At 40.9% G+C, this 25,127-nt stretch overlaps 2 protein-coding genes across 2 annotated transcripts; one reads left to right on the forward strand and one right to left on the reverse strand.

Moving 5' to 3' along the window:
- The first annotated feature begins 1,889 nt into the window (after positions 1-1,889).
- ggt1a (gamma-glutamyltransferase 1a) lies at positions 1,890-7,077 on the forward strand. Its single transcript, XM_084550634.1, has 12 exons — positions 1,890-2,151; positions 2,228-2,358; positions 2,444-2,533; positions 2,902-3,094; positions 3,934-4,094; positions 4,278-4,427; positions 4,845-4,981; positions 5,185-5,372; positions 5,495-5,622; positions 5,950-6,062; positions 6,157-6,270; positions 6,865-7,077. Exons 1-12 carry the CDS (start codon positions 1,979-1,981, stop codon positions 7,009-7,011), a joined length of 1,725 nt encoding a protein of 574 aa, XP_084406760.1. The 5' UTR covers positions 1,890-1,978; the 3' UTR covers positions 7,012-7,077.
- Positions 7,078-8,157: 1,080 nt separating this feature from the next.
- On the reverse strand, positions 8,158-18,167 carry anapc5 (anaphase promoting complex subunit 5). Its single transcript, XM_084551855.1, has 17 exons — positions 17,392-18,167; positions 17,232-17,311; positions 16,840-16,949; positions 16,490-16,733; positions 16,245-16,311; positions 15,613-15,714; positions 15,331-15,521; positions 13,906-13,987; positions 13,720-13,812; positions 12,990-13,171; positions 12,601-12,736; positions 12,374-12,448; positions 11,499-11,620; positions 11,312-11,419; positions 10,998-11,145; positions 10,665-10,827; positions 8,158-10,533 (listed from the first exon to the last, which is right to left on the reverse strand). Exons 1-17 carry the CDS (start codon positions 17,587-17,589, stop codon positions 10,313-10,315), a joined length of 2,322 nt encoding a protein of 773 aa, XP_084407981.1. The 5' UTR covers positions 17,590-18,167; the 3' UTR covers positions 8,158-10,312.
- Positions 18,168-25,127: the final 6,960 nt, after the last annotated feature.

Consider the following 25,127-nt stretch of genomic DNA (forward strand, 5'->3'; position numbering starts at 1 on the left):
GACAATGGGGGAAAAAAAAAATCTGCATTGTCAAGACTGAAGACAAATCAGAGCACCTGGACAACAGGATGCAGTGAAACACCAATACAGTTTGGGTGGCCTGTTGGTGTAAGGGTAAAGATGAGCCCTTGCTTTTGGCTTTTATTGCACATCTAAGCTGTCTACTAACAAATAAAGAAAAAAAAATCAGACTAATTTTGATCTGATCAGTAGCACATACAACCACCTTAATTTTAAGGTGTTACAAGAAAAAAAAAAAAAACGTTTGGTGACCTCTGTAAAGTAAGATATGCATCTATCAGTTTTTTCTTTTGCCCTCCAACCAACCACACAGTTAAGGGAATCTAAAAAAACACCCATCCATCATTGCTAAGAAAGCAAAAGCTGAGTTGCCAATTTATAATTGCAGCACACGTAACAGAGTCTGTCTAGGAAGCCTCTATTATTAAAAGGACTGCAGCCACCCATAAAAACACGTGACATCCCCTCCTTGTGGCCCTCTCTCTGCTGCTAGTGTTTCTGCAGGCTGCGTATCACCTGTCGCTGAGAAACAACAGCAGCGTGTGATTTGATTTGCTGTTGTGCATACGGACATGGACAAGTCATTCCCATTTTATTGTGCAAAAACAGCTGGAGGGTAAAGTGGTATTGTGAGTGTATCCCTTCTAGCAAAGTCAAAATGAAACCTATACGCCTCTAGCTGAGGGATAAAAATATGAACAAGCTCCAGCTGATATTTCATAAAAGCACCACCATCTAGTGACAGTGACATGAGCATCAGAATTAAAGAAAGGCTTTTGCCGTCTGCAACACAAAGTGACGTCATTGTCCTCTTCCGCCATAAATCAGCTCTGTCCACTGAATAAACCTCCTTCCTTGGGGTGCCTCTGGACCTGGGAGATCCAGAACAGGATGACAGTGATTAGATTTAGATACAACCATAGCAGCAGCAGCAGTAGCAGCAGACCACAGGGTCTTTTGGCAGTGCTTTATCAGTGTGGCCAAGCAACAGTACTGCACACTGGTATCACAGAAGGCCTTTGCAATTGAGAAGCTACGGTCACCGATGCTGCCATCTTGGACCTGTGATCCTGGGTGTAGGCTCAGGCATCTCAATCTGTGTGAGGATGCCTGCAGAATAAGCCAAATAGACTGTGACTGTGACTGAGCATGACAAAGCTGCTGGCTGAGCCAGTCACACAGAGCTCCGTGTCCGGGCTGAATTCTGCTCGCATCTGTAAACAGATCATTCTCACCTTCACTTTGGCAAGCTTGGCAGATTGATATCAGAATGAAATGGAAGGTTATTGAAAGGCAAACTTAAAGGTTTTCCTCCGATAGGGGAAGGAAGACATCCATCACTTGAAGATAGTTTCAAAAGAAAAATGATGGACTGAACCACAACAAATTCAGGTTTTGAGAAGAGTTGCATGTGCAGTTTTCTGTCAGGATTTCAAGCCTTATTTCGTCAATGCAAATGTTCCCAAGAATATAAACATACATCATGTAAAGTCAAGACCTTTGCATTCCAATCCCTGTCTTCCTCCTTGTCACTTTCCCCATTTTCTTCCTGTAGCTTTCAAAAACATGTGCAAATGCAGTGCCTGCCAATTATCCAGAAAGCTGCTCATCAGCATCACAGTGTGACACATGAGCTAAGCTGCACCTGAAAACCAAAGATGTCACAACACACACCAGCGGTGATTTAAGCTCAAAGCAAGCACCTTGTCATTGCTGCTGACACTCGGCAGAGTCAGAGTTAGTTGAAGGGCCAGCATTTATTTTGTCTTCTGTTTTGTCCAATAAGCTGTGAAAAACCATACGCCACAGGTGAGTGAACGTAAAACATAAAAAACGTGTTCTGGTCTTCTTTCACATTGTTATCTTTGTAAAGGTCTGGGTTCCATTTTGAGATGTTTAAAGGAGAAGACTCTCGTTTGTGAGCTGAAGGATCCTGTTGATTCTCCCGGGCAGGAAAATGGTTGGGAAGTCCCTGATTGCTGGTCTGGTGGTCCTTCTGGTGGCTGCCGTGAGCCTGTTCCTGGGGGTGTTCATGGGCTTGGGGAAGAAAAACACACCTCCCCCTACAGACCACTTCTACTCGAAGGCCGCTGTGGCTGCAGATGCTGGAAAGTGTTCAGAAGTAGGGAGGTGAGAAGACATACAGTGCACATTTTGACTCGCAAGTGTGCTCACTGGTGTATTAAGTGTATCCATGTCTTTTCAGGGACATTCTGAAGAAAAATGGCTCAGCCGTGGACGCTTCCATCGCTGCCTTGCTATGTGTCGGCCTTTTGAACGCTCACAGCATGGGTATCGGAGGAGGGCTCTTCTTTGTCATCTATAATGCTTCTACAGGTGAGAGTGCATCATTCATTAGAAATACTCAACCCAGCTAACTGAGATAAAACTGATCAATCAATCCTCATTTTCTGCTCAACAGGGAGGGTGGAGACCATCGATGCGAGGGAGACAGCGCCCATGAATGCCACCGAAGACATGTTTGGCAACAACACCAAGCTTTCTCGTACAGGTAACAAATAGCTGTGTGCTGTTAGAATATCTTCCAGGCACAGATTCACTTAATGCAGATCTGACTTTATTGTGTTCTGTTTCAGCTACATGACTCTGGGGAGGGATTTAGAGTGGATAGATTTTCTCGGCCTCAGCCTCTCCATCCAGCTGATTTTCAGATTTAATGTCATCCAACAATCTGTCTATATTTTTCCTTGCAACCGCTTCAGGTTGCATAAAAATGAAATACTTCATCCTGAAGTGCAGCACAATGTGTCTATAGATCTCTCACGGTGTCTCTTGGTATGCCGACTCCACTCAGACAAGGGATGGAAAGAAGGAGCTTGTGAAATTCAAAGTGGTTGTACTGCTGTTTCTACATGACAGGTGGATTGTCCATAGCCATTCCAGGGGAAATCCGTGGTTATGAGATGGCACACAAAAGACATGGCAGGCTGCCATGGAAGGAGCTGTTTGAGCCCAGCATTGCCTTGGCTCGTGATGGTTTCCCTATCGGAAAAGCTTTGGCTCATGCCATCTTCAAGAGCAAAGATTCAATACAAGGAGACGCCAACATGTGGTGAGGCTGATTCTCATTTTAAAACCTGAATGGAATATAACAATTTGTCAAAGAACATGCTCTGTAAAGTTAAAGTAAACTACAGCCAGGAGATGAGAGAGACTAAAGAATCTATTTAGTTTAGTTTGAAGACTGGAAACAGTGGAAAGCTGTTAGCTGTCTGTCCTAGTCCTAGTCTCTTGATGAGCACTGTACACTTTGTGCCCAGAGTCAGATAAATGACCAGCTTCGTCTGTCTGTCTACAGTCTTACCTACAAGATTACAGAAAGTCTTTCATCACCTTTTGTAATACCTGTAAAACCACAGCATTTGGATTGTATACAGATTTAACAAACAACATTAACAAACGAGATCAGTTTAGCTGTTTCCAGTTTTTATACTAAGCTAAGCCTAAACAAAACCTCTCCTGGCTATGGCCTCCATCAATATCTTGTAAGAATTGGACCTTGGACAGTTTTTTGTAATCTTCCTCTTGATCCATCTGCTCCCTCCATCGGGCCCAAACACAGTGAGCGGCTGTCATGCACACAAAATAAATTGTCTAAGACTGATGAAAGTTTTACAAACAGAAGAACCCCACCGGTTAAAAGAAAGTACAAATGATTATATTGGTTGTTTTTGGGTTTTTGGGAAAGAGTCTTTCATAATTCTGTCTGGGAAATTTTTTATTTGGGCCAAATTTGATGTTTAGTTTATAAAATAAATTCACAACATAGCCAACTGGCTATTCTGAAAAGTTTTTAATTCTAGGGGTGTGCTATGTTAGACAGGTTCACTTTCTACTCATAATGACTTTACGTACTGAACAGTTGTTTTTCTTTTTCTTTTCTTCTTTCAGTGAGGTGTTCTGTGACTCTCAAAAAAACATCCTGAAAGAAAATGACATTGTTAGATTTCCAAAGCTGGCCGACACATACCAAAGAATAGCAGAGGAGGGGCCCGACGTGTTTTATAATGGGACAATGGCACAACGCATTGTTGAGGACATCCAAGCTGCAGGTGCTGTGCTGTTATCTTGTCTACTGACGTCTTCATGTATTCATTCAAGGATTAATACACTCAGAATCAAGCCGCACAGTACAAGCCGCTAGACTTGCTAGAAACACCACAATAAGCGGCTCAGAGTCATGTGTTATTATTCCTCATTTTACATTCACCTTGACGCTTCTGTGCTCGTTCCAGGTGGCATTATCACCCTGGATGATTTGTTGGAATACCAGCCTGTGCTGAATGAGAACCCTCTGAGGCTGAACGTCGGGGAATACACCATGCATGTCCCAGACGCCCCCTCCAGCGGCCCTGTTCTGGCACTCATACTGAATATAGTGGATGGTGAGCAGCCTGGCTGAGTGCTTGTGCAGCCATGCAGAAGAAAGGATGTCAGGTTTCCCCAGGTCGTCCCAGGAATATTTCTCCGCCTGTTTTGGAAGCAGAAAACAGAGCTGCTGCTCAGTTCTGCTTGCCAAATTTAATTCACCATCAACAAACCATCTGTTCAAGTTATGCTTAAAACAAAAAGAGCCATCATTAATTTAACGTAAACAATAACAATGAATGTGTTCATATATGAATCTGGAGGAATCTGTGCCAATAGATTAATTTCTGCAGGACTGGTTCATGTTGTTCTTTGACTTTAGTTTAATTACCTGCCACTGACGGTTTGAGCAATGACAGAAAAGCCTTGATTAAGCCAATGAAGTGAGAATATTCATTTACTCCAGACATGTTTTTCCCGTGGATATTTTGCAGGCTACAACTTCACAGACACAAGTGTCTCTACAGCAGAGAAAAAGACTCTGACATACCACCGTATCGTCGAGGCGTTTCGTTTTGCTTATGCCAAGAGGAGCAGACTGGGGGACCCGCGCTATCTCAATATCACCGATGTAAGCGCTTATTATATTTCCCATATTACCCTTCAGACCACATGACCACAAATGTCTCCTGCTACACATACTAGGTGTAGATAGGCAGCACATGCTTTACACAAGGACAAGGAATCAGCCCCCAATAAACAAAGAAATCTGCCTGTTTAAAGATTGGTTGGCTGTGTTTTTCCTTTTCCGCTGACTTGTTTGTCTCTCCTCAGCTAATCCAAAACATGACCTCAGACTATTTTGCTGATGGCATAAGGAGTAAAATTACAGATGACACCACGCACCCAGACAGCTACTACGAGCCTGACTATTTTGTCCCAGACAACCACGGGACAGCTCACCTGTCAGTCATAGCTGAGGATGGGAGCGCAGTGGCGGCCACCAGCACCATTAATCTCTAGTAAGACTCCTGACCTTTGGTCTTGAGTGTACAGTTTTATTTTACCTTCTGAATATCTAACTTAGAAATGTCTCCTACAGAATAAAGCATACACAATATAAAAGCCTTTTTTATTTCCACAGCTTTGGGTCTAAAGTCATGTCACGGTCCACTGGGATCATTTTTAATGATGAAATGGACGACTTCAGCTCTCCACACATGACCAATGGGTTTGGAATCCCTCCATCGCCCAATAACTTCATCCAGCCAGGTGTGGCTGAAATGAACCGTCACATTCCTATCACTAAGATACACTGTTTAGGATTTTTTAACACATGTCCTCATTGATGGATATTAGGTTAAACAAATATGTTGTTTTTCTCTTTCTCCAAAGGGATGCCATTTATTACTGCATTTGTCATTGTCAGAAACTCTGAAAGCTTTAATTCCCCTTGAGTTCTTTGGTTTGTTGACGGATATTTTAAATATGTGTCAAACAAATATGTCTCTTTTTGTGGTTAAAGTGCTGCAAACACCATTAAACCACAAGTTAGAAAGTAAACATTTATCTCAGCCACATTGTGTTTATCTGCTGCAGGCAAGAGACCGCTGTCTTCCATGTGTCCTACTATCATCTTTGACAAAGAAAACAGAGTGAAAATGGTTGTGGGAGCATCTGGTGGCACAAAAATCACCACAGCCACCGCCTTAGTAAGTCTGATAGAGTCACATGCATCGGCATCCTGTAGATCCACATACTCAAGTGTGTGAAACTTGACATGTTGCATTTTCTTGCTAAAAACAGGTCATCCTGAACTCGTTGTTCTTCAACTATGACCTAAAGAAAGCTGTAACGGAGCCGAGGGTTCACAATCAGCTCAACCCAAATATGACAGTGGTCGAGCAGGGCTTTGAAAAGGTGGGTGACACACAGAGACGTGCTGTAGAGTGAGAAACAGCATCTAGAAAAGATCTTGCGACTCAGCTTTTTGTGTTGCTAATACCTCTATGGGGCTATTTTTACTTTGCTGCTGTTTGATTTAAATGTTAAAGCCTAACAGGGGTATACTAAGCTGTTATGATGTTTCTCATTTTTTCCTTGCTGTATTCAAATGTTGGCATGCTGATGTTTGCTAATTAGAATCATACACAAAGGGCAACTGAGGCTGTCATTTTGTCAGCAAATTAGTCAATAAGCAGAGCGTTGGAGAGGTTAAATCTGCACATCACGCTCAAAGTTATTACAGAGGAACCTCGGGAGCATAAATGTGTGTAACTGATTTTGTGACAAAAAATAAAATATTCTCTGTAAGGTGCCACCAAAGTCATATGGGTCAATCATCAGTAAAACAGAAGAATGTCTATTTAGCTATAACGTTTCAGATTCATGCAAGTTGACTTTTAAAAATGCACAGGCTGCTGGAAAGGTAGGAAACAATGTTATTGACTTCTATTAAAAACCAGTAACACCCTCAGTTCCTGCACATATGTTTGTGTAATTATGCAATACCAGAGTGTCCTGGAGGGTCTGGCCCAGAAGAACCACGTAACACAGCTGCTGAGGACTCCAGACTCTGTGGTCCAGGCCGTGGTGCGGCAGGGAGAGCGCCTCTGTGCAGAGTCTGATCCAAGGAAAGGAGGGTATCCAGCGGGATACTGAGCGTCCCTTCAGGTTCTTCTCTGCTCCTCTCCGTGAAGATGGTTTCCTCAAAGACACTCAGCCAGATAAAGGTGTCTCCACTGATTAAAAAGGTGTCTGTGCACTGAAGACTCAAGTTTAAGCTGCGGAGACACAGCCAGCATTCCTTCTTTGAGATGAATTCCTTTTACTCAAACAAATTGACTGTTTCAATACCTCTTCTACTGAAACTGAATTATTTCTTCTTTGTTGGCATTATTTTTCTGCTTTGAATTAAAATAAGAGGTTGTATCTACTTTGACTCTAACGGTCAGGAAGGACTGGAGCAGAAACCATGGGCCCAAAATGTAACTGCTTTCAACATTAAAATCGGTTCATATATGACACAGCATCCAGTATATTAATAAAAACAACCAAAGGCATAATCGAGCAAATGATAATGTCATATCATGAAATGTTTTTAGGTTTCTTCACAAAGTAAGAATCTGAATGGTAGGTTGTCCATGTAGTACTTTCTTCTCTTTTGTAAAGAACAGCTATTGTGAATAAAGAAGGGTTTGTTTTCATGTCAAAATGGTGAAAAACCACCAGTATACGACTGGACCTGCAAGCAGGCGTACCACTTACAAAATACGGATCTCAGGTTGTTTGCCTAGTTTACCAAAATGTCTACCTACATCTTTCTCCTGACGTGAGTCGATCCTGAATGACTTAGAGGGGGCTCACCGTGTTGTTTTCTACCGTAAAACTCTCACTCCTGAATTGTAAATGTTTAATATCGAGTAGGGGTTAAGTGAATGTATAGTGTATTCTGAAAAATACATTTGCAGATATATTTTTCTAAACATGCATTGTTCTTATGCCATGTTTGTTGCCATGCTTGTTATTAAACATTTTGAACAAAGATGTTTTATTTTACCATAGAAACTGTGCTGTTTCTGTACTGGAATAACTTTTTCTTTAAGTTTGTGGTCAGATTTTTGTTTCTCAGTAAACTTATCCAGGGCACATGCAATGTCAGAAGGACAGAAAGCTTCAGTGGTGGTACAGCTGAGAATCGCTTTAACATAGTTATATGTAAGTTATCAATATAAGTTACTGATATTTTTAGCAGTCACTTAGTCTACAACATTAAAAAGCCCATAAAAAAGTTCCCAAGGTGATATGTACAAATTGCTTGTTTTGTTTAACTTCTTGTCCAAATGCAAGCATAACTGCTATTTCACAATGTCCCGGTGATGTCTGACTGGTATAATGTTTATGTAGTATGATAATGTTTGCTGAGGCAGATGGGAAGGCAATAAGTGCTGCAAGTTCTTTGGTTACAAGCAAAAGCACCATGGCCTGATGATGATGATGATGATGCTAGAGGACCTTGGAGATTATTAAATTGAAGGCAAAACAGGCTTTTGAGGCAGATTTTACAGTAATCCAGCCAATATCTGTGTTAACCTCACGGTGACACAACAGAATAATAATCGCATCACTGCTGTCAGTAGGATACATTGTTTGCAGACTAATCCATTCTGATGAGACATGCCTGTCCGAAGAGCTATGTCTGAAAAAAAAAAGCAGCAGGCACAGTGTAGCTTTGGACATTTTGCCTGACTGACTTAATTTTGTCAACAGGCAAAACCATTTAACCAACTAATCGTTTCAGCACTTAACAGAAGAAGTTGAACAAATGGTCAGAGGAAATAAACAAAACCTATTGTGGACTCTGACCCTGTTTTGACCGGTGAGTGAATTTCAACAAGCATTCAGTAAATGTCTCCGCTCTTGTGCTATTGAAGTTAATGAGCAACAGAAGTATCAGCACAAACATTTGAAGATTTCATTTACTTTGGATAAAAACTTCAGTCTCCAAAAATATCAGTCTTTTGTCAACCATAACATTTCTGAGTTAAAAAAGCTTTTAGCTGCATTTGTCATCTGATAAGGTTTAACAGTTTTCATTTCCCGTGGATGGCATCTGATGGAAATCACTCTGCTGCATTAAGTGCCCCGTAACTGGAAGCGTCAAATTCAAAGAGGAAGCTTTCTGTTAGGTGTCTAGGCCATTTATGAACTTAGAAATGAATCTCACCGCAGGAAATAATGCATGCAACATTAACAGTGGCTGATCACACAAAATGAACGTCGCACACTGAAATCTCCTCAGCACTGACACAAAACTCCCTTTGCTGCTGTGGTGAAGTGACACATATATATATATCCAATGTTAGCTGTTATCATGATAATCATGTAAATACAGGTACCTAATCGCCCCAGGCCTGAAGCAACCGCACGAACAGCAACAGTAAAAAGGCCACGCTTGTAAGAGCAAGGGTAGTGTATGACTGTGTGATATTTACATAGAAAGCTGGTTTTACATTCCATCACTGTAATCTGTTTATTCACTAAAGAGCACGAAGCCAAATTTCACTTTATATGATTCAACAAGAAATGATAAATGAGTTTTGTTTCCTGGTAACAGGCCCTGACGAGAGGAGAGTAACCAAAATATTTAGTAGCAGTAACAGTATGTACAGCTGAGACCGTAACAAAACTGTACCGCTGAGATATTCCTGCAGCAGGTATGAAACAAGTGGTTCCTTTTCTTGAAAGAAGCGCAGTTTGTAGAGGCTTACAGCCCAGACAGAACACAGAAATGAAACGTTATCACCCTAAAGAGCACGCACAACTCGTGTCAGACATAAGTGGAGTAGAGACACGGTATCCGTGTAGTGCCATCGCTGGGCTATTACATTAGAAATGTGATCACGGCTTTCTCCTCTGGATTCCAGCTTCATCAGTATTCTAACAGCAAAATATGAATCATCCAGGCCACTGAAACACATTCATCTTGTAGCTAACTGTGATATTACCCTCATTCATCAAAAAGAGGTGGGCAAACCTGCACGGCTGTGACAGCCCCTGATAAACTTTCGACATTTTTACCCACACCGTTGCCTGGCATGTACGTCTGTCATATAAACCTGGGCTGTTCCTGTGGTGGAGACTGTTAACACACATTATATTAGGGGCCATCAGTCAAATCTGCACATGACCACAAGTGAAGAGACATTTCATTATTGTTCTTAACCTACTGGAAACTCATCTTTATTCATTACTATTGAGATTGTTCCAATCAATCATTTTCCCGGTGCTGCATGCAAACGGTTCCACTGCTTCCAAGTTCAAACTATGTATGAAATAAATGTTTTATTGCTGACAAAAGCAGCAGAGGGCCTCGCCATCGTCTACAGGTGAGCTGTAGAGAATCAGACGTTAGAAGAGATGTTGTACACATTCCAGCAGCCTAAATGCGAACTTGGAGGCGTTAAAGTCGCATTGAGACTTGTGGTGCTGGAGACTGCAGCTCCTGGTCCAGCAGCCGGAAGAGCATGGCACTTTTGTTGCACTGCAACGTCTGTCCCAAAGAGTGGTGGAGCTGAGCCTGCAGGTAGTGGATGTCCCGGAGCCGCTCTTTACAGTTTAGTTTGAAGAAATAGGCTGCAGCCTCGTTTAGCGTGTCAACAGCCAAAACCACCAAACGCAAATCTACCGGGAAACACAATAAGCAGCAGTGTATAAATGTAAATGAACATCCGCATGACACTATAAATACTGCAATTGCTGTGACTAGAGGCTATACCAAATGATAAAAGAAGGTGTGGGGGAGAAAGTTTCACCTGCTTGACCTTGTCCATTTGGCCTGAATCCAGCCATCGCCATCTGACAGCGAGCTGCCAGTAGCATGGCACGGCCCTTGTCCATGACTGCTCCGTGAGCTAGAACAGGCTCCATGGCTTCATGCAGGACATTCAGAGCCTGCTCAGGAACCCCCAACATCAGCTGCAGGGAGGAAGGGCCACAAAGACAATGAATAAGCCACACGTGCATGCATGTGCTGCTTTTATTTTGCATGAACACCAGTGAAATTGCAAAGTAAGACAGCTTTGTTTTGCATAGATGTGAAGTGCAATAGTGTCTGAATGAGAGTCTGTTTTGCTGTTGTAGCTGACCTGAGTGAAGGCCAGGTGAAGGATGGTTTCTGAGGCCAGGGACTGTAGGTGGTGCTGTCTAGCCAGAGCCAGGGCCTGCAGGAGGAGAGGAAGAGCTGTGGAGAAACCAGACGCCTCCCAGTGGAGCTGAGCAGTGGACAGCATCACTCTGTATGGAGACATTAAAAGGCAGTGATGTTGACAAGATACTCTGATCCCTGAAAAATCATCATCATGAAAAATTTAACTTGGTACTTTAAAGGATGACATATGTTTGAGCAAATCCTCTCTACACTGCAGGCTATTAGAAGATGCGAACAACATAAGCATCGTACCTGATGACCATCTCTGTACATTTAGTCTTCTCACAGTGAACCTGTAGCCGCTGTAAGACGCTGTATGCTTCAGTGCTGCGGTTGAGAGCCTTCAGAACCTGAGCTTTTCTGCCAGAAAACAGCATGGATTATACATGCATAAGGAAGCCATTAAGTGTATCACTGAGAATCTGTGCCATGATGTTACCTGTAAAGACCCTCTGTCTTGTTTAAGGCAGAAATAGCTGTGACTAGAGGCTCTGCCAAGTGATATTTCCCCTCATTCATATGCCTCTCAAACTGAATTTTCAGATCACACAGCATCCAGAGCTGAATTGGAAAAAAAGAAAAATGAGTGGCATAATTTGCACATTTGCTTTCAATATATAACATCATATTTGCTCAAGATAAATTAAAGTCTGTTACATTTAAGTTAAAACTCCATGTAAAATTCAAGTTAAACCACAGGACATGCTCTCTGTGTTGGTAATTTAGAAGGTGTCATCACACTTTCTGTCTTCTGTCAACTGTTATCTACAACAAGAGATCTAGTGTAAGTCAACCAATGTACAGGACAAGCCTGGGCTTGTTGTCTTTTGAAACTGACACACTTTATCTTTGTTTCTGACATGTAAGTGAACGAGGGAGTGGTATATTGTGGGTAAAAGAATCTTCCACTTAAACTCTTGTCATCTTATCTTTTGGCTGAAAATGAAATGTATGGGATATGTTGTGGTCATCTACCATTAATTCACAAAATGAATGTGAATATATCTATACTAGATGAAAAACTAGACATCTTACAAAAGAAAAGTACATTAAATCCCTTTGAACTGATGACTCAAAACCAAACAAAACAGACGAGGAAGCAGAGACACTTTTTTGTACCTTTCCCCCTGCACTAAGAAAACATAATCCTAAAGCAGAAATTAGACCCTGGAATATAAATCTATTGTATGTAGGTTCCATGACAATGAAATTTTGGATTAAAAAAATCAAAAAGGTACTGCGACCAGTTTTATCCAGTTAGTGAACCCTCTCTGCCTTTGTGCATTGTCCTAACAGTGTGTTGAGAGAATGCACCTTGGCATGCTGTGTGTGAGGAGGAAACTGTTCTTTCAGATGCTGAACGATCTCTGAAACTGCACTGTACAGGCCCTGAAACAGAAGCAATGAGAGTGAAGTGTTAAAGTCCATCCAAGAGTTGGAAAGCAACCTTCACGAGGTAATAAACCTTCCCAGTGACTGCCTAATAGATATGAAACAGCGGGACAGAAAGCAGGCAGACAAGATCATATCAGATGTGTTACCTGCTCAGCGTGTAATTCAGCTAGGTGGCAGAGAGCCACGGCGAAGGCCTCTGTGTTGTTCTGCTGGACCCCAAAGTTGACTGGCTCCAGACTACTCATGTTGAGAAGCAGCTGGGCCTGCTGCAGTGCCATGGTGCTGCTCAAGACGCAGGAAACCGCATTAATAACTTACAGAAAACTATCCCGTTTTATATAATACTTTTAAAAGTCTAACTTGTGAAGACATTTAGCTGTCCCAAATCTTAACCCATGCATAAAAGCATTCAAGATTTCAGCCGTTTGTCAGATTAGAGTTAATGTGAATGGGAAGAAGCTTGTGTGCTAGTATGCAGTCAACAGTGAACAGAACTGACAACTGTGTGTTGGGGTGGCAAGGTGAGGAGCCTGACCTCTTTCCGTACATCCTCCATATGGACGTAGTCTGAGCCAGGCTGATCTCGATCAGCTCTGACAGACTGTGCTTCCAGTGCAGGATGTCTGTGTCCTTCAGAGCATCCATCAGTTTGTGCGCCATCTTACCCTGTGTCGCCCCCTGCTGGACCAAAGACTGAATGCCCAGAGAGGCCAGGTACTAAAGTGGAGAGGATCAGTCAGCGTGGTGAACAACAAATGTCACAGATCAAATAATGAACAAAGGTCAGGATTAGCAAAGCAATGTGACTGGTTTCCATTAATGTGAAACAAGTCATTCAGTAACAATCCTTTGTGTCTTTTAACATCTCGGGAGTAACAGATGTACAAATAAAATATTTACATAAGAAACAGGTTCCAAAATTTAACATCAACTTTGGATCAGTTTCCACAAGTGTTTCAATGTTCAAAACTCCTCAAAGCTTTCTCCTTTACTTGTAGGAGCTGAAACAAATGTCCACTGTGGACTGTTTCAACAAAAATTATTCAAAAAGTCAGTCTGCTTCATTAATTAATATTACAGTTATTATTTTTAAATCCAACAATATGGATTCTAATTCCCATGAATATAATGTAGGGAGTCTTGTGTATTGTTAATCTGAAAAAGATGTTTTTATTTGCGTATAGCAGTCTACACTGTTGTGGAAACTTAAAATAATAGGGGGGTCAGTTTAATATTAAGCATTTAAGACCTCACGGTGCACTCACTGGCAGGCAGAAGTGGGCAGCCATTTTCACAGAGTCCTCCGTTAACACTGTGCTGTCAGATCCCTTCATCTGTTCCAGTGTATAGAGCCAGCTCTGATGCAAAAAGACTCGTGTCACATTCAGACATAAATGTATATGTAAATAAGGCACCATCGCTGAAGTAAAGTTAAGTGTTGTTTGATTTACCAGGCAGTGCTGCAAGCACACATGGTCATTGGACTCCTGGGCTATCCGGATTGCTTCCTGTAGAGCCAGATCTGCCTGATGACTGCAAACAAATAAAAGGAAAACATTCGTGTCAGTAGCACATACACAGCCTGGCCAAAAAAAAACAGTCACCACCTGAATTTAACTCAGCAAATAGTTACGAGCCTCCTTTTGGATAATTACTGCATGGGTGATTATCTTTCAGCTGGCAACAAGTTATTTAACTCTAACTGATGCAATGAGTAGCTTCTCATTTCTAAAACAACCATGTCTAAAGACACATCCTGTGGTCGTTAAAAAGATGTTAGTCTGTTTGAGAAGGGTCAAATCATTGGCACGCATCAAGCAGATAAAACATCTAAGGAGATTGAAGAAACTACTAAAATTCGGTTAAGAACTGTCCAACTCATTATTAGAAACTGGAAGGATAGTGGGGAACCATCGTCTTCAAGGAAGAAATTTGGTCAGAAAAAAATCCTGACTGATCATGGTCGGCGATCACTTAAACATTTGGTGAAATCAATTTGAAGAAAAACAACAGTAGAACTCAGGACTATGTTTAATGGTGAAAGTAAGAGCATTTCCACACGTACAATGTGAAGGGAACTCAAGGGATTGGGACTGAACAGCTGTGTAGCCTTAAGAAAACCACTAATCAGTGAGGCTAACTAGAAAAAAAGGCTTCAGTTTGCTAGGGAGCATAAAGATTGGACTCTGGAGCAATGGAAGAAGGTCATGTGGTCTGATGAGTCCAGATTTACCCTGTTCCAGAGTGATGGGGGCATCAGGGTAAGAAGAGAGGCAGATGAAGTGATGCACCCATCATGCCTAGTGTCTACTGTACAAGCCTGTGGGGGCAGTGCTATGATCTGGGGTTGCTGCAGTTGCTCAGGTCTAGGTTCAGCAACATTATGTGGCCAAAGAATGAGGTCAGCTGACTACCTGAATATACTGAATGACCAGGTTATTCCATCAATGGATTTTTTTCTTCCCTGATGGCACGGGCATATTCCAAGAGGACAATACCAGGATTCATGGGGCTCAAACTGTGTAAGAGTGGTTCAGGGAGCATGAGACATCATTTTCACACATGGATTGGCCACCACAGAGTCCAGACCTTAACCCCATTGAGAATATTTGGGATGTGCTGGAGAAGGCTTTGCACAGTGGTCAGACTCTCCCATCATCAATACAAGATCTTGGTCAAAAATGAATGCAACACTGGATGGAAATAAATCTTGTGACATTGCAGAAGCTTATTGAAGCAATGCCCCAGCAAATGTGCGCTGTAATCAAAACTAAAAGCAAAATATTAGAATGTGACCTTCTTCTTTTTTTTTGGCCAGGCAGTGTACTTCTCTTAAGAACTTATCCATCTCGGACTCCACCAACTGTTTTACTCACTAGTGACCGAAGCGACAGTGCAGGCTCGCCAAATTAAGAGCAGCGTAGCGGAGACTTCGGCCATAGCCCTCATCACCGTTGCTCTTTCCCTCATTGCCGGACAAGATGAGGCGGTCAAAATAATGTAAGAGGCTGTGAGCCGAGAGGAAGATGTCCTGGACTCTCATGCTGTTCAAGTAGTTCAGGTAATGCTGAGGGAAAAGAAAAAAAAAAAAAACACAGAGCTGTTAAAGGATGTATCCACCTTCTGAAGGAAGGAAGAGTTAGGCAGCTGGATCTCACCGCTTCAGCAAAATCTGGGTTGAACTTCAGCATGTTGTTGAGCTCTTCCTGCAGTGCCGCAGGCTTTAGCGCTTTGTTCTCATCATTCTTCAGAAGGTAGGCCTGCACAGACATGATTTTTTCAACAACTGTAAGAGCCCCTAAGGGTTACAACATAACATCTAGGTTTGATACAGTACATGGGTGGTGGATTGTTTTGGTCTACTGCAGTGTGTCCCATACCACTACATTGGACCGTTCCCAAATGGGACCAAAAGCCCCTTCAAGAAACAAAAGGGGAAGAAAACATAAAAAAATATATAATGTATATTTTTTATTTATGTTATTTGGTTCATTTATGTGCACTTGTTTCATTCAGAGTCTTTACTGTGTGTGCACAAGTATCTCTTCTTCATTTCGTGCTGAAATGGAGCAGAAGAGGCAGCAACTTGTTAAGTTAAAGTTTCCCAATAAAAGTTGACCTAAAACATCTTAAAATCATATCAGGCCTTAATATATGTTTTTAAACCTCAATCTCTAGCTAATGGAGGGGAAGCCAGGACGGCCAGAAGAGAGAGAGAGAAACAAACAGGAAAAAGAGCGGTCGATGGCCCAGATTTGAACTATTTCATTTTATTTTGGTCAACACTCACCTGTCTCGCAAGAAAGTACTCTGCTTGTTTTTGTGACAGGGGACCTTTGCTTGGAGTATTGTCACTTCTGTCAGAAAGCATAGCAGAAAAATACACTCATGAGAATCTGCCCTTGAAAAAGTGCCCAGCTTTCAATAAATAAAAATTCTCCCTGTTACCAACATGTGAAGGTTATGGTTTAGACATTTCACAAAGTAAAAGGGTAAGATCGGTGGAGGAGTTCATCCAAGAACAGCATTACTAACCGTAGTTCTGACTCATGCAGCGGGATGTCCAGCTCCTCTTTGTCTACTCTGTCCCCTACAGTGTCCTCAGTGCTGGTGAGGTCCATGTCCGAGTCGTCTGCAACCAGCGCCGGCAAACTCACGTGCCCATCCGTAGGCTTGGCATAGTGACTGTGATAGTAGTGGCGCAGTGACTTGTACAGCTTGTAGACTTGACTGAAAGACAGCTTGTTGTAGGCCAGAAGCATATGTCTCATGAAAAGACCTAAAAAGGAGGGGATACAGCTTAATGGAAACCTTCTTATTAATGGGACTTAAGCAGACATCTCAGGACTTCCATTAATAACAGCCATCAGAGATGAACTACTCACCCACAACACTGGTTTTATAAGCTTCCGAATCAAAAGCAGTGAATGGAGTGGGAAGAGTGAAAAAGAAGAACTCCATGTCTTTCAGCTCCCCATCTGCCATTTCGTGCAACCTTTGAAGAAAAAAAAAAAACGGCCTCATCCACTACATGTCTCCACATTTCATCAGCTGCGAATATCTCGACTTTAACATGACTGTGATATTGCACTGTCAACATTTTGACCGTAAGGAGCAGCTTTTTCCTGCAAGTCTGCAATGCAATTAAGTGTTGCAATTTCCCGAATTTATGGAGATTGTGAATGCACCAGTGTTGCTTCACATCATGACAACAAGCTGAATGTACTCTACTAAGCAGTTAAATGCAGTCGATGTTATTCAAACGGAGGCAGCACACCTGAGTTTGACAGCATACGCGGTCTGAGGACAACAGTCCTCCACAGTCTTGAGGAACTGGCCAAGCGTCAGGTCTGGACCCTGATGAACCAGAATGAAACAAGGTAAACAATGCTCCCTGCTTCAACGATATAGATGTAACTTTAATGACAAAACCATACCTGCTGCAGGGGCAGGATCAGCTTATTAAGTCGCCTTCTTTCTGGCAGTGTGATCTTGGAAGCGGTCATCTCATACAGCAGCGCCAGGACTGATATTTTATACGGAGTCACCCAGTCTTTGATACCAAACACGTTAGCATGGACCACTCCGTTCGTCATCATAGGGTTGAAATACAAACTTTCATGCACACTCGCCATCTTTAGGGGGTTTACACAGATGTTGCGGCACACTGAGAAAAGTTAAAGACAGATGGACAAGAGGCTAGCTACCTAGCTAGCATGCTAGCTTAACAACTTGCATTTAACGTTAGCTAAATCCTTTGAAGAAGGCGATAAGAGATTAGCGTTTAGCATCGGCTAACGAGCAGATGAGGTATTTTACTGACTGTGTGCGGGAACGTCGGTCTAATCAGCTAATTTGGCTGAATTTATACATGTTGACACGAATTGTTTCTTTGCTTTCAAACCGCCCTCCTTCTGTCACCTTAAAAATACGTCATAAAGAGACAGTGCACGCGTTTACCCGGTATTAACCGTTATTTAAGCGAAACCGGAACAACAGCAGCAAATGATGGAAAATAATAGTTATTATCGCGGGGAATGGGCTTCTGTTTGCTTTCACGAGTCGACATTGTAGGGCAGTTTGTAAAAGGGGTTAGATTTGAGCACTTATTCCTGTCGATACAGTAAGTACACCTTTATTTTGAAGGTCACCACCGGAAGTGGAGTTAATGACCGCTACGAGCTACAGTCTATGGAGCATAGGCTACATATTGTACTGCCCTCCAGTGGCCGCATGCCTAAGTACGCCTCTGTTTATTTTGAAATGTGTATTTTATTTTGTTTTTACCAGTATCGTTATATTTATCAGTTCTTGGTCCCCAGGTTAGTGCTACTATTTAATTAGGGACCACACTGTGTAAACGCATCTTTACGTCCGTGCGTTGATTTAAAACCAATATGTAGTTACACATAATGGTCACTGGAGTTCAGTGTAAGCAAGAGTTAAATGTGTTCCAAAAAGGCAAGTACCGATTTTATCAAGCTTCTGCTTTACACTTTCAAAACAATGCGATATAATATTAGGTTTAAAAATGAATAACTCTTGATAACTGTTTATACATTTATGGAAAATGCTGTACATTCATTCATAGTTTGCTGGTTAGAAGTAGCCCAGGATAACTCTCTCACTATCAGAGGACTCCTGTAAGAAAATTAAGCCTACTGGTTTAATGTTGCAAATCAAATCTGAATATTTACGGGTTCATGTAATATTTTCCATTCTTGATTTGTTATAAAATAGCACATAGAGAAGATATGGTAAGAGAAAATTATTTAATTAATAATTAAGACTGAATGTGATGTCAAATTATTGCCCTGTACAATATTATTTTCAAAGCATAGCAGCCTATATTAAAAAAAAAAAAAAAAAAAAACCTTTCTGGGTTTTGTGATAGTTTAAACAAGTAGCTGTAATATGCATGGAAAATGCTGTACACCACATATTTCTGATGTTTCATTTGACAGATGGCTATGACAGCCCTGGTGACAGTGGAGCATGCCCTTGGTCCCAGAGCTGTGCAGGAGAAGTTACTGACACACTTTCTAGTTTTAGAATTAAATAGAATAAAAGTTTTGTTATCATTGTCTGGTAAAAAATAATTAAATATATTGATATTGTTACGGTCCCAAAGTTATTTGTAAATCCAAAAGTGTCCAACCATTTTTAAACATCTCGTGTGAAATTATGGGATGCCCTGCAGTTTGAGCTAAAAACAAAATAAAAACATTATATTTTTATAGCTAACACTGTAAGGTCTCAACACATTCATACACGTACATTTTCCACAGCCACATATGCTACTGATAATTATGGTCTCTGTTGCATATTTAGTATTAAGTATCAAGCTGTTGCTCATACTTAAAATATATGTATTTATTTTTTATACCTTAAACATTTACACTTTGTAATTCATAAAGGCAAAAACAAGTATCACAAGTTGTTTTCACTCCTACAGCATAAATATGAATTTTGCATCATAGATATGTTACTAGTTTTAGTTTTGGGGAAATAATCATGGTTATTGGGTAGGCTAGCACAGTGAATAGTCTGTATGATAAAAATAAAATGGGAGAGGATGCTCAGAATGTGAAAACCTAAGAAACAAAATGAAGCCCACACTATCCAGAGGATGGCACTATTGAACTATCTGTCCATATAGGTTGGTTCAAAATTTCATCTCATCATTAGCTGGTCTGAGAAGGACAAGAGATGGTATGTTGAGTGCGCCCTCCTTTATCCACCTGGTGACTGTGTCACGTTCCTGTTGAGGAGAAGTCAGTAGACAGACAATAACACCTGCCAGAGCTCATCTTTTTGGAAGGCTTAAATAAATTGGCTGTAAAGGCGCCTGTCAATACATGAGTCATCGTCAGCTAACATTACCAACTGTATGATTGCACTGTTTCTCAGATTTTATATTCAGGGAAAGCACAAACAAACTTGCGTCGTGTCTTGTTTCTCATGGACCAGAGAAACTCATTACAATAACTTCAAGAGCAATGCATAATGAAAGAGTTTGACTTAGAATGGCTTTGATCCATATCTATCCATCTATCTATCTATCTATCTATCTATCTATGACTGTTTGAATGGGTCATACTAAAGGAACAATACAATTAGAGCAGTTAACTGGAGCAGTACACTCCTCCCATCAGTTTCCTTGATCTGGGCTCATAATATTGCTTCTGAAATTGTATTCCAGGCACTTCACACAACAACAAACTATGGCATAAAGACACATTTCGCTATTTACAGTTGCAGTTTATGTCAAATTTTCAATGGTGTACTGTAAAGGTCAAAAAGGTGCACTTGAAACGATGGACACTTCTCACCTTCAGTGGTTGCCATCACAGATGAGTAGCGAAGGGGAGGTACCACCAACCAATTTTCAAACTCTTGCTAATTAATTAACTGGAAGTTTTCAGAGAGGTCAGAGTTCACGAGTTGTGACTTATTTGCTGAAATGGCCGAAAGTAAATGTTAAGTTACTATATTGTAATTTAGTCATATTTCTTCAGAATTTTACAACATGCCTAAGGAAAAGGCTGATAATCCCAACGGCCTCATCCTTTCACTATGTCTTGGCATTTCCAACATTAAGTTACCATGTCGTTAGCTAGCTAAACAGCGTTCTCATACCTTATGAGTAACCACAAACTCAAAAGTTCTATTTGAAGACAGCACAAATTCTTGGGATTGCGGTAGTAACATCAGCTGTAAGTTGTGAGAAAACTGCTGCTAAGCAACTGTTGGCGTCTACAGGCCAGAGAGGCAAACAGGTTAGCATGCAAACGACCAGGTAACGTACTGTGGGAATGGAAGGATGTGGCTGTTGAGAATATCCTTGTACACGTTTTAAAAATTACATAGAAGCATTTATACAACTAAATCTATCGTCTCTATTTCTCTAAACGTCCACAAACACATGACAACTCGGGGAGTCTGACCTATCAGAAGTTGTGGGATTGTAAATTCCACCAGAGGGGGCCGTTCGAATTGACTTTCTTGTGAACACTATTAACATGGTGTACACATGAAAGGGTGCTAATGGACGTAGTTTGTGTGAGACGTGAGGTCGATGTTGCTATTATCTAGCTAATGTTATCAATTAAGTTCCGGTTAATATTAAACTATTTACACTCTAACAGTGCTGCACATTGCATTTTAAAGTAAGCGCTATTGAAGAAGCTATTATGAGCATATTTGCATAACTGTCTTCCATTTCCCTCATCAGATAAGTTTGGTTCTAGTTTTTTTTTATCCCATCTAAAATACAGACACTGCACTGTATTCCATTTTAGCATCCACTGAAAGATGGAGGAAGCTGCAAATAAAGTCACTGAGACTGCTGTGCCCCCAGCCAGTCTTACGCCACCTTGTAACATGGCCTTAATTAACATATTGAACTGCTCCATTTTCAAAAGGTCATTTTGTCTACCCTTCACAATTCAAGGATTATGTATAACACAGTCACATATCAAGTTACTGATGTTCTCACAGTCTTTTTGTTTTATGGCAGACCATAGACTCTTGAGTTCCTTCTTTTCAAGTACACATGTAATGATCGCTTCTGAATAGGCTTGCATGTTGTTACACCTTTTAATCATTATCATATCAAAATGAAACCCATTTTTCACTTGCCTCTCTACTGTTTTTGTGTGTGGATAGATTACCGGGGAAAAACATATTGTGCCTCGTGTGAGAAATGACAGACCTCTGTGTACACTGACCCTGACTCAGCTTCCTGCTGCTTACTCAGTGTCTCTAAATGGATTAAGTTGTCAGTTGGACAGCCCATCTGAGATTTTTAATATCCAGCCTGAGGTATATCAAGCAACCGTCTGCCAAATGCTATCAAAGGGATTTACTTCGGTTTTATTGCAACTTTCTCCCTCTCCCTTATTTCATCTGAGATATGGTCATGCCCTCTGTGGCTCCTTGAGGGTGTTTGACTTGTACATTAATAACACATTGAGGAGAATGAATAAAAATATATTCTACGAACTCCAGAGTGAATATTTCATTTTATAACTCCGACTTATTGCATACGCGAGGTAGATAAGTTCAAATCACTGGTACATTTCTTAGTTTCTTGGCCCAGTTTTACACATTGGCTAGTTTAAACCATGTTTTTATAGTCAAAAAATAAAGAAAATGCAACAAACCTTGAGAGAATGTGGAGGCTTAATGGATTTGGGAAGAAACTGAAAATGACCAGAAGCTTATTGACCTTTAGTGAGAGGACACACAACTCACTGGACTGCAAGTGACACCCACCTTTCCATATATGCAATAACCGCCCACCTCAGCCTCTTGGCAGGAATTCAATCTCTTTGAATGGACCTTGAACACTTCCTTGACTTCCTATGGCCATGATGCTGAAGTACTGTCCGCAGTGCTGAAAATTCAAACAGCAGTGAAGCTTGTGACAGTGCATTTGGCCATGTTTCCTCACGTCAGGTATCCATGAAGAGAAACTTGTCAGTTGTTTGTGTGTATACGTGGATTTCCTTCTCCGGGCAAACGTGTTTGGTTTGTTGAGCCAGTTTTGTTTGTGCTTGTTTGTGTATCTGTGAGTGTTTGTGGGTGTGTGGGTGTGAATGGATGCTTTTATATCACAAAAATATCTTGCAACAGTTGCCGCTGTCGTGACAGACCCATAAACCAAAAAAGCCTAAAAGAAATATACTATAAAAAGTTTTGGGCTTCCAAATAGTTTCGTTTTTGATTTTAAGCAGATATCCCTAAACCATATTCATCACTCTTACTTTATGCTGGAACAATTGCATTTTTACAGGGACAGCACTGGATGGTCTTTAAAATGAAATGATTTGGGTTGAGTACTGCAGTTTTCTGAAGCTTTAAACTTCCTGAAATTTTCTCACAATTTCCTTGAAGGAACTATGTAGTTTGCTACAAAGTGCAAAGAGGATGTTTTTAAATATAATAATTTTATTCCACTGAGTGTTTTTTTAGTGCAAAAATGGTACTTAAACAGTAACCCAACATAAGGGGAAACAAACAAACAAATCTTTTCACATATGGCAGCATACAAATATATTAATCATATTCATTTTATTCGCAAAAGAAAAAAGAACAGAATATCTCAAGTAATTTGTGACAATTAATGAAATATTCATTGAACAGAAGTAATCAATAACACAAGAAAACAAGTTGCGAATGAATAAAACCAAGACATACAGTGCATCCAGAAAGTATTCACAGAGCTTCACACTCACGTTATGTAACATCCTTATCCCAAAATGGATTAAATTACTTTTTCCCCAAAATTATACACACACCTCTTAATGACAATGTGATTTTTTTTTTGATTTTTTTTTTAGATTTTTGCAGATTTATTAAAAAAACAACAACTAAGAAATCATGTACATTGGTATTCACAGCCTTTGCCATGAAGCTCAAAATTGAGCTCCGATGCATCTTGTTTCCACTGACCATCCTTGAGATGTTTCTACAGCTTAAGTGGAGTAAATTCAGTTGATTGGACATGTTTTGGAAAAGCACACACCTGTCTATATGAGGTCCCACAGTTGACAGTGCATGTCAGAGCACAAACCAAGCATGAAGTCAATGGAATTGTCTTGGGAAGGGTACAGAAAGATTTCTGCTGCTTTAAAGGTCCCAATGAGCACTGTGGCCTCCATAATCTGTAAAAGGAAGAAATTTGGAACCACCAGGACTCTTCCTAGAGCTGGCCGGCTATCTAAATTGAGCGATCAGGGGAGAAGGGCCCTAGTCAGGGAGGTGACCAAGAACCCAATGGTCACTCTGTCAGAGCTCCAGCTTTCCTCTGTGGAGAGAGGAGAACCTTCCAGAAGGACAACCATCTCTGCAACAATCCACCAATCAGGCGTATGGTAGAGTGGCCAGACAGAAGCCACTTCTTAGTAAAAGGTGTATGGCAGCCCGCCTGGAGTTTGCCAAAAGGCACCTGAAGGACTCTCAAACCAAGAGAAACAAAATTCTCGACGGTTCATCTTTCGACAGGACAACGACCCTAAGCACACAGCCAAGATATCAAAGGAGTGGCTTCAGGACAACTCTGTGAATGTCCTTGAGTTGCCCTGCCAGAGCCCAGACTTCAATCCAATTGAACATCTCTGGAGAGATCTGAAAATGGCTGTGCACCGATTCTTCCCATCCAACCTGAAGGAGCTTGAGAGGTACTGCAAAGAGGAATGGGTAAAACTGCCCAAAGATAGGTGTGCCAAGCTTGTGGCATCATATTCAAAAAGAATTGAAGCTGTAATTGCTGGCAAAGGTGCATCAACAAAGTATTGAGCAAAGGCTGTGAATACTTATGTACATGTGATTTCTTAGCTTTTTTATTTTTAATAAATTCACAAAAATTTCCATTTTGGAATAAGGCTGTAACATATCAAAATGTGGAAAAAATGAAGCGCTGTGAAGGCTTTCTGGATGCACTAAGATCAAAAACTGCCATTATTTATTATCTATTATTAAATATCTGAGTCACTTATTTTACGTTCACAGGTCATTTATAATACATCAAATATTAACAAAAAACCTAATGCAATACAAGACAAAACGATGAAACTGTGGCAGTATTTGCAGAGGTTATACTGTCTAGTCGCTGATAATTCTTTTCCAAAGTCTGTCATATCGTAGCTAAATGAGAAACAGTCGCACACCCTTAAATACTCATCAGGACCATGTGGATGGCTGGGGTTTGTTCAGATTTGATTGACAGTTGACAAACGGAAGCAACATCACTTTTTCCCAACTGAGCATCACCCACTTCACACCTGTGAGAAGAAAGCAGAAAAACAATCTCTTATGTAATAACCCAAATTTGGCCAAAACGCAGAGTTTACAGCATATAGGTTCCTGTAACTGGTAGAAGCTGAGAGAAAGTAACTTTTCATGAGCTTCAATCACTGGAAAATTCAAACTATAAAAGTATTTGTTAAGAAGGTGTTATTCAGAATTGATTAGCTGTATGCTGCAGTACACCAGCAGGTAATTGGATTTAATTAAAGGCAGCTCATAGAAAGAAAAACAAATGTCTTTTCTAAGGTACTTTGTTTAAAATGACAATGTTATGTCAGCTCCTTCACAGCATAATGACAGTTCTTGTAAAGTATTAACACTTCGGCTTTAAGTCTACTTTTTAGTCAAAATAAGGAAACTT

This window comes from Chelon labrosus (assembly GCF_963514085.1).
Source record: "Chelon labrosus genome assembly, chromosome: 9".
NCBI lineage: Eukaryota > Metazoa > Chordata > Actinopteri > Mugiliformes > Mugilidae > Chelon > Chelon labrosus.

Coding starts and splice junctions, on each gene's coding strand:
- ggt1a (XM_084550634.1), top strand. CDS start 1,979: ATGGTTGGGAAGTCCCTGATTGCTGGTCTGGTGGTCCTTCTGGTGGCT. Junction 5,373..5,494: donor ACCAGCACCATTAATCTCTA/GTAAGACTCCTG, acceptor TTATTTCCACAG/CTTTGGGTCTAAAGTCATGT. Junction 5,623..5,949: donor CAATAACTTCATCCAGCCAG/GTGTGGCTGAAA, acceptor TATCTGCTGCAG/GCAAGAGACCGCTGTCTTCC.
- anapc5 (XM_084551855.1), bottom strand. CDS start 17,589: ATGGCGAGTGTGCATGAAAGTTTGTATTTCAACCCTATGATGACGAAC. Junction 13,172..13,719: donor CTGCCCACTTCTGCCTGCCA/GTGAGTGCACCG, acceptor TCTCCACTTTAG/TACCTGGCCTCTCTGGGCAT. Junction 12,449..12,600: donor CTGAATTACACGCTGAGCAG/GTAACACATCTG, acceptor CTTCTGTTTCAG/GGCCTGTACAGTGCAGTTTC.